Raw genomic sequence first — 16,984 nt, 5'->3', positions numbered from 1 at the left:
ATATTCCGACGAGCCTTAAAAACTCTCAAATCTTCGCTTTGGCTTTTTCGCGACTATGAAACCGGAAATGACGTCTCAATCACTACAACTCTCTGTCTAACTCAACCACCGCGAACAAAAGGGATTTTTAAGCCTGCTCGAGACACACGCGCCCACCCGCCGCCCCAGCCACCGGCCTCAGACCCTGATTGGCTAAGAAGATTCTCAGGGGCCTCGGCTCTCCGTCTTGCCCCGCCTCTTCGCGCGCCAATTGGCCAAGTGTCTCAGGCGGCTGGCACGGCGGTTGGCGGTGGCGGGCCGTCAATCTCAGGCTGATTGAGGAGGCTGGATGGAGAGTGGGGCCGAGCGGGGACACTGGCGGCGGCGGCTACAACGAAGGCGGTGGCGACGCGCGCGACAGAGAGGGACGCCGGGCAGGTCGGTGGAAGGCGGGAACTGGCGAGACGGGGGCGGCTTCTCTCTCTCTCCTTGCCGCCTGTGAGGGGGAGTTTGGGAGCGCGCAGGCGTGCGGGTGGCTCCGGGAGCCGGTGAGAGGGGGGGAGTGGTGGGAGCTACCTGGAGGCCCGCCGGGTTGTGGAGTGGGAGGGGTCGCCTGCGTGAGGGGAGGGGAAATCCGGGATGCCCTTCGTGGGGTATTGTCCTGGCCGCCACGGCTGTGGGGTTTTAAGCTTCGTGTGAAAGGAGGATGAACGTTAAGGGTTTGATGGGGAAGCCAATCGGGGTATTTGGGCAGAGCTTCAGGTGCGGAGGAAGAAGGCGGAGCCGGGCTAGGAGACCGAAGGGGGGCTTCTCAGCCTGGTACCTGGGGGTCTCATCACGCCTTCCTGAAGACACCTAGAACCTAACTCGCACACGCGATGAGCAGGGATGTGGGCACGCCTGTTGGTGACCCGTCTCTCTCGTTCCCGTGGAGTCTAGTCTCAGCGGGGTAATGTGTGAGATGGCCCTTGGCGCCGGTGACTTCGGAGGCCCTGTATGTGTGATTGTTAGACTTCGATGCTTTCAAGTCCATTTTTTTTTAAATTTCCAAAAGGAGAAGCGCTGCTGATAAAGATTTCCTTGTTCTGACCTGAGGGAGCAGGAATGTTTCTGGTAACTCGGTGATGCCGTGCAGGTATTTCATGCGTGCGGAAGGGCTGAGATTTGGGCGTTTTTAGCTACAGTGGATCCGGTTCTTTGGAACGTGTTTAGAATCAAGCAGGTTTGGCTATTAGCAGGCGATGGTCAGAGAGGTATGTAGAATATCAGTAAACAAAGGGTCTCCTAAACACATTATTGGGAGTTAATCTTGACCCCATGTTTCTATTTTTGCTATGGAACAGTTGTTTCGATCAAGTTTTCAGTCAGAGAAGAGGACAGTTGTGTACAAAATCTGGGAACAGGAAAATCAAGTGGGAAGAAGCACAGAATCTATTGAACTTGACTGCTTGCTACCCTGTTTCCCTGAAAATAAGACCTGGTACGATTTTTCAGGATGCTGGTAATATAAGCCCTAACCCCAAAATAAGCCCCACTTAAGTGAAACCCCACCCTCCACCACTGTGCAGCATTGTGCAGCAACCGGAAGATGACATACTGTATTTAAATAAATGTAGATTGTTGTGTGGGAAAAAATAAAACATCCCCTGAAAATAAGCCCTAATGTGTTTTTTGGAGCAAAAATTAATATAAGACCCTGTCTTATTTTTGGGGAAACACGGTACTGTTTGGGACTACTAAGTCTTTTATCCATATAGCCAGTTGCAGATTCTTTGTGATTTAGTGAAGGATCCTATCTGTGTTTTGATGTAAACCAGAGGGGTGATAGACTCTTTTCTGCTGAAGTAAGTTGTGTCTTTGTTTGAAATAAAATTAACATGCAACAGAAAAGTACCAAAAGCGATTTTTGATGCTCAGCTATATTATATTATAATTTCATTACATTAAATATGTGTAATGGAGCCATAAATAAGTTAAATTTTCTACAAGGTTTGTCATCAGTGTAATCATGTAGTGCTTCCTCTAATATGGCCTTTGTAAGTTGGAGCTTTTACACATAGCTGCTTTGCAGAAATACTGTTTGTCAAAGGCGTGCTTAGTGGCTGTAGTAGCACTGAAAACATAAGTCAGCAGTTGTTATATGTTTACTTTGTGGTTATTGGAGGCATCTGGTGTTGGAAGTTTTATAAACAGACAGTGAATACATGAATGCAGAGAAATTAATTTTGCATGTTCTACTAATTTTCTGTGAACCAAGACATTAGTGTAAGTACTATCCTAATAGTGTAAGATTTTTTCCCTTGAAATAATTGAATTAGATTTACATGAATGCAGAATCAAAAATATGGTTTAAATTTAGATATTTAGAAAAAATGTATCTCAAAAGCTGTAATCCATATACTGCTGCTACTTGGATTATAACATTAGATTTTTCCCTTATGTTTCCATTACAAGGTAAGATTAGAGTCATCCTAAAAGCAACCAATAAAAACAAATTCTGCCATAAAATTGATAAAATGGTATAAAGTAAGATATGGCAGAAACTCAGCAAAATCTATAAAGAAGTTATAAACCATTAAAGTTACCACAATATAACACAATATTGTAAGTGTAAAAAGAGGAATCATCACATGCTTCCTAAAAACCGTAGGAATGGAAACTACTAGCCATGCATTCCACAATCTGGAGTAAGTAAAGGTAAAGGTTCCCCTTGACAATTTTTGTCCAGTCATGTTCGACTCTAGGGGGAGGTGCTCATCCCCGTTTCCAAGCCATAGAGCCAGCGTTTTGTCCGAAGACAATCTTCCGTGGTCACATGGCCAGTGCGACTTAGACACGGAACGCTGTTACCTTCCCACCGAGGTGGTCCCTATTTATCTACTTGCATTTGCATGCTTTCGAACCGCTTGGTTGGCGGGAGCTGGGACAAAGCAACGGGCGCTCACTCCGTTGCGTGGATTCGATCTTACGACTGCTTGGTCTTCTGACCCTGCAGCACAGGCTTCTGCGGTTTAGCCCGCAGCGCCACCACGTCCCTACAATCTGGAGACCACTCAGGAAAAACCACCTTCTATGTGCCTGTCAGGCTGATCTTTACAGCTGCTGGTATTCTCAAAACGACCAGTCCTGAAGAATCTAGTCAAATTCATGACAAAATACGCAGTCCCTTAAACAACTGAGGCAGAGTTGGCCAGGGCTTGAAAGTTAAAACACCCTGAATTGGGCCAGGTAAACAGATGGCAATCTGTGCAAGTCTTTCAGAACTGGGGACATTTGAATCATCTCAGTATCATGTGCACTATAGCAGACTAGCTTCCACATACTGTATTGCCCCCACTAAAGATCCTGAATGCCCTTGAAAGGCAGAGCCATATAGAGCACATTGATACAGTTAATACGGATGTAACTAAGGCATGGGTGATTACTGCCAAGTCAGTTCAACTCAGGAAAGATCATAACTGGCATACTTAAACTGAGTTGTGCAAAAACACTTTTGTTACTAGTGCCACCTGAGAATCCAGGCATATGCTGGCAGAATGAAGGAGTATCCCCCAATCACAACAAACAAGGGGAATGCCCCCCTTGTAAAGTGAGTAACTGAGCCTCTGTTTCTACTGACCGTAGCCCTCCATTTTGTCAGGATACAATTCCATGTCACTTTCTCAAAACCACTGCCACCACCTCCATACTATTGCTGCCAGGTATTTTGTAAATATGAGTTTTTGTGGGTTTTTTGTTTCCTTAACTATTCTGATTCTAATCTTTAGCAAAAAACAAGTAGTTCCAAAAATGCTGCTTTAACTGTTACTTAGTGTCATGCCTCATTATGGGTTCTATAAGTCCTCCAAATAAGAACTTTGCAACAGTCTCATAAATCTATAAAGGAAGAGCTGAGGAATTTTTTATGTGCAGCAAAGATTTGAATGCAATTAAAATTTCATCTTTCCCCCCTCATTTACATTTTTTAAAATTATATCGTAGATAAATTAATTATTTACATAAACTATCAGCCCCTCTCCTTAGAAAAGTAATTTTGGCAGTAAGTTTTCAAACTATGTTGTCGCAATATATAATAGGGCTCTATATTCAGACACCGATATCACAATAGTTTTGTATATGTGGATCCCAAAAGTAGTAGAGGATGTTTATGTATGTTTTAATTGTATTGCTAGTTATGATTGAATGACGTAAGGAGTTAAATCAACAACAAAGATACACACATGCTTCACTATTGAACTGAAAGTGACTACAGGGAAGAAAATAGATTGTTTGATGGGGATGGCCAGTGAGCTAACTTATATAAGTAACTACGGTATCTCATAATACAAGAAAGTATCCCAGTGTCCACTAGTGTCTTAGCCATGTCTTTAGTGTTACTTTAGAACACTGATAAAATATTTCATTTCTGTATGCTCGCTCCTGCTTTCATTGCTGTCCCTGTCTCCAGTTAGCTTACCTCAGACTGGCTGGGATGGGGATTTCCAAAACGAAATGTGTCTGCCTCTTCTGGAAACATGATTGTGTCAGACTTTTTTTTTAAATAATCCTTCTTACTGAAATAAAAGTGGGGGGAGTCATGTGGTCATTACAAAATACAAATGCAAGAAAAGGTGATACCTTTATAGGCCACTAATAAAAAAAAAGAAATCATACAATATGCAGGCTTTTGTGGGTAAATCCCACTTCTTCAAAACAAGTACCCGAAGTCCAAACATTTGGGACAAACCCAAAAGTTTGGACTTTGGGTACTTGCTTTAAAGAAGTGGGATTTACCTATGAAAGTGCATATTGTGTGATTTCTTAATATTTTATTAGTGGCCTATAAAAGTATCACCTATTCTTGCATTTGCCTTCTTACTGAGAAATTCAAAGTGTTGAATGGAAGATGTGGGTTCATACTCTATGGTAAATGGAAGCTGCTGAATAAGTTTTTTGTTTCTTAGTTACATATGAATACTTTATTCCAATGAATTTGAAGCAGTATATATGGATCTTGCCTAACCCAGTTCATTTTGAGATCAACACTATAACAGAAATAGACTGAGACAGCATGATGTTATGTGCCATTAAGTCATCTTTGACTTATTAAATCAGTTCGTCTCATATTTGTTCTTCTTTTTTCTTGCTGCCTTCAAGTTTTCGTAGCATTAATGCTTTTTCCAGTGAGTCTTCTCATGATGTGCCCAAAGCACAAAAGCCTTAGTTTCATAATTTTTGCATCTAGAGAGAGCTGAGACTCAATTGGATGATTCAAATTAGGCCTGAATTCTAGAAGCAAAAATTGCAAATCTGAGGCTGTTCTACTTTGCGTACAGGTTCCCATTCAGTTCCAAAGAGAGCCATTTTTGGTTAGAGGCAATTCTAGAGATCATGACTACTTTCTCAATTATAGGAAAAAATGATAAAACTTTTTTCCTGGAGTGCATGTTGTCTTCCCCTGGTTCAGTTATGGCTTTGATTTCATGGCACATAAAGATAGCTTTCCTGTATCTTTTATTAGCTAGAGAAGACACATAGGGAAGAGTACAGAATCTGTGCTCTATGTTACCCACTTGCAGGTCCAATGTGAAATGTGTTCAATGCTGTGTATTCAAAGGCTCCATGCATTTCAGAACAAATGTTTCTGACACCTAGGTCAGAGAGTGATAACCAGTTAGAATCCTGAGAACATAATGTTACATGACTTTAAAAAAAAGTTATCAAAAGCTTTTAGTCAGTTGAAAGGACATAGCATTTTCAAAGTTGAGATCTGCAGAATCTAAACTCACAGTCATTTGGTGTATGTGTGTGTTGACGTAAGCAATGTTCAGCTTTTGTATAAAAATAAGCATCCAATCATATGGTCTAATATGCTAGAGGGCTACTGTTTTCTTAAATAGTAGCAAGAAAGGCAGAAATGTAGCAGAGTTTGCTTCTATTTGCCATTTAGTTGTGAGGGGGCAGCCGTTATTTTTCATTTGCTTGGCACCTGTAAAAACAGAGCTGTTGTTGAGAAGAAAGGTGGCAACTCAACAAGAAGTGGCAATGATGAACAATTTTGAGGCTGGTGTATAATAGGTTTGATTTAGAGAAATAAGACAAATGAAAGTGTAGCCATTTCTTTATCAGTAAAACCTGATATAGCCTTAGTATCTCATTTATTATAATAGAATAATTGAATTGGAAGGGGCCTATAAGGCCATTGAGTCCAATCCTCTTCTCAGTAATGAATGTTACTTAGAAATACTGGTTTTAAACATGTCTTCTGATCTTATTAGTTCCTAAAAGCTGCTATCCATACCAATTATAGTTCCTGTTTTAGTCATAATTCTTTGGAGAGGTTTGTGAAAGGTATGCAAGAATTCCAGAATTCTTAAGTGGTTCCTGAACTCTGCTTCCATTGCTAAATTTAAACCTTCTTGGCATTAGTGTGATAAATAATCCAAGGAATTCTTTGTCACAGCATCAGACAGTTGTTTCTGGTTTGTTCTTAGTTGTTTTAAAGTTGCATAGTCTTCCTTCTGTGCATGATGTTCATGAACCACTATTTGATTTCTTTGAAAATTCTTCTAGTTCAGAAGGCAATAGTTGCTAACCTTGTAACTTTTGGCTGTAATGTATAGAATGCTGGCTAGATTCACCATTTGGCATCACTACAAGCTTATTCTCAGAAACAGTACAGGAAATTCACAGTAGAATAAAGAGATGAAGTACCAGAGAATAAAGAAGGGAGCAGGCTATTGATAGTACCTCATATTTTCCATGCAAATGAAAGGCAAGCTGCAGTCCTCATGATTTGGAATTGTACTAGTAGTGAAAAGTCTTAGTAATCACAGTTTACAAAATCTCAGAACTAGTTTTAATATACAGTATTAGATAAAATCCTGTTGCTTAGTATGGTAATTCTTAGCTAGAGTAGGCACATGGAATCAGTGGGAATTTGATAAATTATCTCTTCCACCAGTTCCATTCTAGTTTCAACTGAGTACTTTCAGCATCAGGATTTCAGCCAGTAGGTTTCTGCTGATCTTTTTGGTTTTACAAAATGTGATACTGATATTTGTTAAATGTAATTTTCACACTGAGTGTTGTGAAATACTAATTTTGATATACATTTTGTACTTATAGCAATAAGGAAAATCCTAACTCAACGAATAATCTACATACATTATGGGAAATTCTTTTTTAAAAAAAAACTTTTAATCTTTATTGCATTTTAAAAAGAAATTATAAAAATAAGTTAATCATTATCACAATATTAGCACATAACCAAAATAACTTTCTCTTATCTCTTTCACAAAACAGTACATCTTTAACATTTTTACTTCTTTATTTTCCACCAAACATTTATTTTCTTCACAATCTTAATATTACCTTTCTTAATTCTTATTTTATATTCATATTAACAATCTGCTTTACTTTGTGTTTACTTCTGTTGAGAGCAGCTCTGCTTCTAATTTAAGCCTAAGTCACTTGGTACAGGTTTAAAATCTTTCTTCCATTTCTCTTTAAGATAATTCTTTACTTTCCCCCATTGGGATTTGTGCTCTGTTCTACTCTTTCCTTTCAATGAGTCTGTTAGTTTGTCCATTAATATTAGTTCCTGTAATTTTATTAAACAATCCTCCACTGAAGGTTCCTCGTTGTCTTTCCATTGTTTTGCCACTTGAATTCTGGCCGCACCTAATATGTATAAACAAATTTTTGTCTCTTGTTTTGAGTTTAGCTTTACCATATTGAACAAAGAAGTTTCAGGTTTCATCTCCATTTTTATTTTTAAATCTATGGTGATTATTTTTTCTATTTCTTTCCAAAATTTCCTAATAAATTTGCAACCCCACCACATATGATATAGTGTTCCTTTTGCTGTCTTACATCTCCAGCATTTATCTTTCTCCTTTTTCTTCACCTTTGCCAATTTCTCTGGTGTCATATACCATCTATTATATTTTCATATAATTTTCTTTCAAATCTGTACTTATTAATAGTTTTTGTTCGTCATTTCATGCTCTATACCAGTCCTCTGTTTAAATTGTTCTACCTAATTCTTGTATCCATATTTTCTTTAATTACTTCCTGTTCCATATTTCTTTCCAATATTAGTTTATACAACTTTGCAATCTGGTGATTTTCTTTTCCCCATATTATCTTGTCTAGTTCTGTAGGTTCTTTAGCCAAACTTATTAATTTGTTATCCATTTTCATTCTTTCTTACAGTTGTTTGTTGGAAACCACTGCATATTATTCCTACTTGATTCATTTCTTGTCCTCTTCTTAATTTTAGTTGTTCATCATCTTCCTGTGAGTAGATCTTTATATATTAACAATGTATCATTCTTTATGTCACTTTTCTCTGAGAGAGCTTCATGGGGAAAATCCACACTGGAACCCCACGATAAAATTTCCCTTTATATTTTTCCCATACTCTTATTAATGCTTTTCTTATCATATTATTATCAAAAGCTTAGTTCACTTTGTTTTTTCCATGCCAGAAGTATGGGTGAAGTCCATATTTTAAATCTTTGCTTTCTAGTATTAATATTTTTTCATCCTCTAATCTTATCCACTCTCTTAACCATTGTAGTGCTGCCACCTCATAATATAATTTGAGGTTTGGGAGACCCTATCCTCCTTCTTGTCATCTTGCAAGTATTTAAATTTTATTCTTGGTTTTCTTCCCTGCCAAATAAAATTTGAGAGTTGTTTTCTCCAGAAATTAAATGGTTTGTTATTTATTCTTATCGGGATATTCTGAAATAGGTATACAAATATAGGTAATACCATCATTTTGATAATTGCTATTCTGCCCATCAATGAGAAATGTGTTTCCATCTCTCTAAGTTTTTCTTAATTTCTTTCCCTTCTCATAATTTTGTTCAAATAAGTCCTTTGTCTTTTTAGTTATTGTTACACCCAGGTATCTTACTTTATTCGCTACTCTATAACCTGTCTTAATTTCTAATTGTTTCTCTTCTTTTCCTGTCATATTTTTATCAGTATATTAGTTTTTCCTTCATTTATAATTAAACCTGCTTGTTCTCCAAAGCCACTGATTGTTTCTTTAAGTTTCATAATACTACATGATGGGAAATTCTTTTGATCATATTTTCTTCTTTCAAAAACTTCTGGCGATGGAACAAGCAACTATAAGTGGAGCAGGGACTGCAGTAAGCAGTCTCTGTTCCAGGGCATTCTAATTCTTTACCCACACTGCAACTCTGATCAAATGGTCTGTCCTCAAAGTTCCTTTTAGCCATGGAGGGAAGAAAACAGAGGTCTCTCTTGGCTTTTAAGACAAGAAATTTATGTCGGCAGATACAGTCAGTGTGAAGTAATTTGAGATTCTAGATATAAAGTATACTTATTTCCTTGATGGATGTCTAGATTAAATATAGTAGATTGCTATAGATAAACTCACATAAATTAATAACTGACTTGATTTTTGCTTTTAGTTTATGGCCTTATTTCCAATTATATGAATGTATATGCTTGTTCTCACAGTAAAAAAAAAGTTCATTTTATATCTCATGGGGGGGGAATCCTTTGCCTAGTAACTACAACCAATGTTGTGCAAACATGTTTATTTCACTAAAGTTTTGAGGAGTTATGAACATTATCTCAAGCATTCCTCAGATAAGAGATTCTGAAGAGGAATTCCACTGAAAGTCTTTTAGAATAGTTTGATTGACAACTACCTTCATATTACTAAGTCTTTTTAATGGAAGGTGACCTTGCAGTTGCTCTACACTTAGGAAAATATTGCTTCTATGTAGTATGTATGGTTTTCATTGTGTGCTGAAATCGCCAGATCAGTCTAGTATCTATTCAGTTCATCAAGATTATGAGTGTTGCAAGTTCATCCTAATTGCTTCTTGCTTCTGCTGCTTATATACATTTTCCAATTTGTAACTATTACAGTATTTTTTACTAAAACACAATTATATGCTTATATATCGGAAAATGTATTTTCAGAAAGTTTTAATTAGTATTCAGATTTTGTCTGAGCTTGGAATTTATTGTGCAGTGTATCGAGTGACAAATGAGAATTGGTTTCCTCGCTTGCTGCTTCACAAATATAGTATGAATGTCGCTATTGTATTCATTGCCTCTTTCCTCACCCACCCACCCCTGCCAATGCACTCTTGCTGTGCAGTTCGTCACCCACATGTCACAGCATTGATGCTGTGCTCAGCACAGGACGCAGCTTGGTGTTATTCTAAAGAAGACATCCATTATCTCTTACTTCTTGACAAATCAGTATTCTAAATTAGCATATACCAGAAGCCTTTCCTTTTTCCACAGCATTAATGCAGTTGAAACTGCTGATCAGGTATCTGGACAAATCCCCCAATGGGTAATGGATTTTCTCTAAATGCTTGTAGAATGGGAATAACTATAATGAATGCATATTAGGTGAGTATGAGCTGCAAAATGGCTGTATGGGTTTATCAGATAAATTTAAATTAACTTCAGATGTTTATTATAGAGTAAACAGAGGGTTTCTGCCTACAGGCTGCAATCCTGTAATTATTCTGGAAACAACACAATTCAATCAAAGCACTTAATTCCAAGTAGCTATGAGTACAATTGCACTGTTAGTGTTACCTGGACAGTAGTGTTTAAGATAAGTTGTAAAACAGCACCATAGTTTGTGGTGTCTGAAAAACCAATAAAATATACTAACATAATTTCTGCTTTGAAATGCAAAGTTCCTTCAGGGAGTTGAAAAAGGCATTTAAAAGTTTTAAAAAGTATTTTGGCATAGTTTGCTAGGCAAATGCAGAATCAAATAAACATAAAACCTGTCTCAACTGTAATTACTCTAGTTTTGTCCTAGGTTCAACATGTGCCACCAAGCAGGTTAAGAGATAGGGCCTGTTTGTTGTTTTCCATCTCTCCTCATGCTGTTTCAGAATGTCTCTTTAACCTCCTCAAGCAACTTTTAGGAGGCACAGGACTTGTAGTGGGAAGAAGGAATTAGCAAGAGTAACTGTTTCACAGTATCTTTCAGTGGCAAGAAACTGTTAAGCAGAAATCGGGATCCAGCCCAATATGTTAACATATATTGATGCCACCTCATTCCATATTTTCCACTTGTGTCACCCAATAGTTTCATGCAGATGCTAAAAAACAGTGGAATGTTTGTGTGGCCTCAGAATTCAAGATGCAATTGAACTGAGCAAAAATCCCCCAGTACTCATTTTAGCATCTGATTTTGAAGTGTAGTGCCATTTTGTCACTATGCTTCTGACATACAATTCAAAGTCAGTCCGTTTAGATACCATGGTTGATGGTACTAAATGTTGCTGAGAGATTAAGGAGTGCCAGTAGGATTCCAATCCCCCACTTCATTCCTAACAAAGCCAATCTGTCAGAATTTCCAGGGTGTTTTTTTCTGTTCCAAACAAAGGCATGAAGCCAGATTGAAATGTACATTTGCCTAGGAAAGGCCCTTTATCCTCTCTGAATGGCATCAGCGCATTTATGCTGATGTCATTCACTCACTAGAGTGTGCAAGTAGTGAAATATATTTTCTAGTGAAATATATTTCCACTAGAGTGGCTAAAGGCATTTTTAAAAATTTAAACCCCTTTGATGCCTTTACAAAAACCCACAGTAATGACCTATGTTGTACATATGTTTTTACATGCAATCAAGTCAAAACCAATTTATAGTGATCCTGATAGGGCTTTTAGGATAAGTGAGATATTTAAGGAGTGGTTTACCAGTTCTATCTCTCCACTGAGTTTCCATGCCCTGGATTGGAATTTAACTAGATAGCTCAATGAGTTAGATATCTGACTGTAGAACCAGAGTTTGGGAGTTCAGCTCTCTGCTGTGCATTTCTGAAGAGCCAGCCTATGTGGCCTTGGGCAAGCTCCACAGTCCCAGGGCATTCCCAGAAGAAGAGAATCACAAACCGTTTCTGAGTACTCTCCATCTAGAAAGGATCACCGTAAGTCAAAATTGACTGGATGGTACACAATTATTATTTACCAGTTCCACTTCCTCATTAAGTTTCTGTGGCATAGCTGGGATTCAAAACCATGTCTCCTGAGTTGTTGTCCATCACTCTTATCAATTACACCACACTGGGTACCCCATACAGTATACAGTATAACTACTTCATTAGTTAAAACAAATAAATTATTTGAACTGCAGAGCTGGAAGAGTCCCTATAAAATGGCCCTTTTCCCTACTGAGATTGCTCACTGATAACCTTTTCCAAGGCTGCATGGCTGCTTCTTTTAAGGAAGCATTAATTCGCTCTGAGATCTACACAGCACTCCCAGCTGGTTGTTACTAGACAATAGGGAAGTGATCAGGAATCCATTTGGTTGGTCACATACTTCAAGCATTCTTCCAATTTTTTCCATCCATACCAACTGCAATTGATTCCACAGGACAAGACTAGGTGGAAGTGTAGACATTTCCTCTGCAACAGTTTCAGTGACAGTATCGAGTTCACAGCTGTTAGTGACTTTATCCCTGAAGTGCCTTCAAGTTTATCATAGTGGGCCACTGAGGACTTTGCTATGTTCTCACCCACTTCAGATTTGAAAAACTCCCTCAGAAAAGCTGTGCCAGGTAGTCTCCTCTACCCAGCCTAGCATATGCTGATGATCCTGTTTTTTATTTTGATTACGTGGTGAACTTTTGTTTCTTTTGCCATTCATAAAGTCTAGAATTGCAGAATTGTACTGTTTTGATCTGATTAGTTTGTGTATATTTTTCTCTATCATTTAGTCACCATTTTTATTCATTCAGTTATTAATTCAGGATGCTGCTGATCCACCAGTTATGGGATGATTGAACAGAGTGTATACAGAAACCCTATGGGCTGTCTTTCAGCAAGAAATGGCACAGTGCTTTGTAAATGTTGTTCCACTGGCCTTGTTCAATAAGAGTGAGAAGAATACATGGATAAAGCAAGAGTATTAGGTCTCTGAACCAAAACCACAAATGTACAAATTATAGTTTACAAAACACCCGTAAATTCAAAGATCATCCATAATTTACAGTATAGGTTTCACTGTCAATTGTTTCTAGATTGAAACATCTCACAAATTTTATATTTGTGTTTTTCAGTTAGTGAACTATGAGCGAGGCAGGGTAGACCTATGTTGCTAACTATTTTCTAATAATCTCTTTTTTTCTGTAAATATACTAGTTTAAAAACCAATAGTCTTTTTGAGAAACTTAGAAGTCATCAAACCCATAATAAAAGCTCAGACAGAAGTATATTTTTAGATGATGATGGTAAAGAAGGTATGATTTTAAAAGCAAAATTATGATCTTTCTAATGTCTGACTTCATCATTGTTTGTTGGTGAGCCAACCCAGAGTGTCCAGGAGATTATAGTAACAGAATGTGCATCAGGTAGTGATGGTAGTGGGATATATTCTGTATGACTGTTAATTCAGTAGGAACTTACTGTACATCCTGGTGTTAGGGCACCACCAATTTAGTTCTGTCTATTCTTCCAGATTATGAAAGCAGACATGAGTTTTTCAAAACTATTTAAACCTTCCTAGACAAAGAATTTATCTGAAGCACCAAACATACTTCCTAGGATGACAGTTATAATGAGCCGTTACACTGGATTTCTAACAGTCACAGTACTTTAAAGACTCATATTTGTGCTGTTAATTCAGGAAAAATTTAATGAGAACAGAGATGTTTCTTCTTTGCTATCCATGCCTTTCAAATTTTGAAATAACTTGACATTTTTCTTAATCTCCAGCATAGGAATAATCCAGTTAGTGTAGTAGAAATCACTAGAACATCACACAAAATTTTACATGATATATTTGATATTATCAGATGTCTTTTACAGGTAGACTGGTAACTAGAAACCATTATGATTTAAACAAACCTGAATGTGTTGTTGTTTCAGTGTATTTCAGATTATGCAAATAATTTATAAACTCATGCATTTAGAACATAAGACATGTTTTCTGGATTACTACAGCTAAAATTCCTTAGTAATCCAAGTAATCATTGAAATGGTAACCTCAGATTCAAGATCCATGCCTACTACAGTCTTTTTTATTTTTAAATATTGATCAGTTCACAGAATTAAGCTAAATACTGTACAGTATATGTAAAGAAAGTTGACTCCAGGTTTAATGACCATATATCTGAGATTTCAAACTCATTGGCTGAAGTCCTGTTGCACAACTCTGTGACATCATTAAGAGCAAATTGCTGATTAAAGGCTTCGGCAGTTTCAGGGTGCACACTGCTTTGTCGGAATGTATAGGAGTTGTGTGCTCCTGCAAATCATGCATAGTCAGTGGCAATTTGCCACTGATGATGTCATCCCCATTGTTCATGCAAAGCTGCACAACAGGATTTCAGCCATTGTGTAGAATGACCTCTAGATACTGTAACTTAAATCAGTGTCTTGAAAGGCTGATAAATTGTTTACTTCAAAGAATTCGACAGAGACATTTTTCCATACTTAGATCAGGTGAACTAATTAACACTTACTGTTAAACGGCTGTATATTTATTTGTTTAAAATATTTCTACCTCACCTTTCTCTTAAAAAAGGAGAGAGGGAGGGAGGGAGTATAATTCCATTTGGCACAGGCTGGATCCCTATTCCTTGATCTACCTTTCAGCTGACTAGGAACATACTGTCTGTCTTGTCTAAATTAAGTTTTAGTTTATTCACCCTAATCCAATCCATTACTGATACCAGATAGTCATCTAGAATTGAAACAGCTTCCTTGGATTTAGATGGAAAGGAGAGATAGAGTTTGGTGTCATCTGCATATTGATGACACTGAACCTCAAAACTCTGGACAAGCTCTCCCAGAAGTTTCATGTAGATATTAAATAGCATAGAGGAAAAAACAGGATCTTGAGGAATCCCACAGGCTAGTCCCCCAGCATCACCTTCTGAATTTTCCCCACACTATTTTACTCATCCTTTATGGCTATGTGTATGTTTGTGAACCTATATGGAAAGGTGTACAGTTGTTTGAAAATAGTTACAATTATATAGTAAAATAGCAGTACCTCTGTGTGGCTTTGGTGGTTAGGCATTTCATCTCAAAGCATGGAAACTTTACATTTGCTGTGTATATGTATTTTATTGCATTGTAAAAGAAGGTTCAATGTCTGTTTGGAAACAATATCTAGTTAAACTTCCTGTTTCTTTTTCTAGGTGTTCAAGATGAATCTTGAAAAACTCAGCAAACCTGAACTATTGACACTCTTTAGCATTCTTGAAGGTGAATTAGAAGCCAGGGATCTTGTCATAGAAGCCCTAAAGGTAAGCTGCAAATAATGGTCAAACTGAAGAGCCACAGTGCTGCTGTTGCTGCTGCTCAAAGATGCATAGTTAACATGACAGTGAATGGCTGTTAAACAGTTTAGGTTTTTTTTTAGCAACATTACACACAGGTTTGCTGTATAGTCATCTGTACCTTGCCATTTGATGTCAGAGTTAATGGCAACAAACTTCTGTGTTTGAATACCTTGATATCGGAAGTGCTCTGCCTTCACCATAGCATAATATTGAAACTTGAACTTCTTGTCTCGCTGGCTTGTATCAGCATGTTTCTGCAAGAGATGATCTGGTGAACATCAGCCATAATAATCTCGGCAAGCAGGAATAGCAACATACTATAACATTTTCTTCTGCATTCATAAGTAGCCTCATTAGCTCATGTCAGTCTTATTCTAGACCTTAGATGATTATTGTATATAACATATGCAGTGTGGAAATTTGTTGCTATGGCACACATTTTCACTTGATCCTAAGCTCTAAATCTTGGCTGAAATCCTGTTGCTTTGTTATGCAGGAGAAAGGTAAACATTGTAACATGGAACACTGTTGTATGGGTTCTGAGTGGTTAGGTACACAAGTTGCTGCATGGCCTCTCCTCAGGTGATAAATGTTTGTGTTCCCTCCCATTCGTTGTAATTTTTTAAAAGAAACATTTGGAAATGCACAGGTCTGGGGACAGATGAGATCAGAATGTTTCTAAGCTGAACAGGATAGGTCTGATCTGATTTATAGGCCCTTTATTTGAGTACAGAGCAGGTGGGTGCATTCCTGCACATTCTCACCTTATTTATTTTTTCCTAAGCTAAAAAACTTCACATATGATTTAATGACTGGAAGAGTATTCAAAGCAGGCTTCCACCATAGATTTATGTGGAGGTATTACAGCATTGGCAATTTTATCCTTCATTCCTTTCCTAATAATTTTCTGATAGTTCTCTACATAAGGTTTCCTTTTTCAGACCAGCTGCATTCTCAGGGTTTGAAAATTTTTAGAATGTCTCAGTCAAAAATTTCACCAGTCAACATGATCGAACTATAGCCCTGCAATTTATGTTAACAAATTTAAACTAGGCACTTGTTCACTTTTATTTCTACATAACAATGCGTACAAACTCAAAATAAATTGTATTATGTACACGGTATTCACCTGTGTCATCTTAGTAGACAATGCACTGCTGTCAGATGTGTTGCACTTGTGTCCTTGAACATGCCTGGTAGTTTTATCACTGAAGTACCATTTATCGATGGCTTTAGTAGCCATTTCACATGCTAGCAAGGTTATGCTCAAAATCCTCCAAGGTAGGCTTCAACAGTATGTGGACTGAGAACTCCCAGAAGTACAAGCTGGATTCCGAAGAGGCAGAGGAACTAGAGACCAAATTGCTAACCTGCGCTGGATTATGGAGAAAGCCAGAGAGTTCCAGAAAAATATCTACTTCTGCTTCATTGACTACACAAAAGCCTTTGACTGTGTGGACCACAGCAAACTATGGCAATTTCTTAAAGAAATGGGAGTGCCTGACCACCTTATCTGTCTTTTGAGAAACCTATATGTGGGACAGGAAGCAACGGTTAGAACTGGATATGGAACAACTGATTGGTTCAAAATTGGCAAAGGAGTACGACAAGGCTGTATATTGTCCCCCAGCTTATTTAACTTATATACAGAATACATCATGCGGAAGGCTGGACTGGATGAATCCCAAGCCGGAATTAAGATTGCCAG

The 16,984-nt window shown here is 37.8% G+C and overlaps 1 protein-coding gene across 5 annotated transcripts in view; it reads left to right on the top strand.

Moving 5' to 3' along the window:
* Positions 1-258: 258 nt before the first annotated feature.
* Positions 259-16,984, top strand: part of CTTNBP2NL (CTTNBP2 N-terminal like) — a 52,752-nt gene continuing 36,026 nt past the window's right edge. The window contains exons 1-3 of one of the 5 annotated variants that reach the window (XM_078393373.1): positions 340-417; positions 1,034-1,114; positions 15,133-15,240. In XM_078393373.1, the coding sequence (XP_078249499.1) occupies positions 15,142-15,240 (99 nt within the window). In that variant the 5' untranslated portion in view covers positions 340-417; positions 1,034-1,114; positions 15,133-15,141. Of the gene's footprint in view, positions 528-787; positions 974-1,033; positions 1,233-15,132; positions 15,241-16,984 lie in introns of those variants that run through there. The other 4 variants (XM_072997193.2, XM_020780615.3, XM_078393372.1 and 1 more) reach the window with 4 other exon arrangements.

This window comes from Pogona vitticeps, chromosome 4 (genome assembly GCF_051106095.1).
Source record: "Pogona vitticeps strain Pit_001003342236 chromosome 4, PviZW2.1, whole genome shotgun sequence".
NCBI lineage: Eukaryota > Metazoa > Chordata > Lepidosauria > Squamata > Agamidae > Pogona > Pogona vitticeps.
The sequence above is the reverse complement of the archived record's forward strand: the minus strand, read 5'-3'. Positions and strand labels throughout refer to the sequence as shown.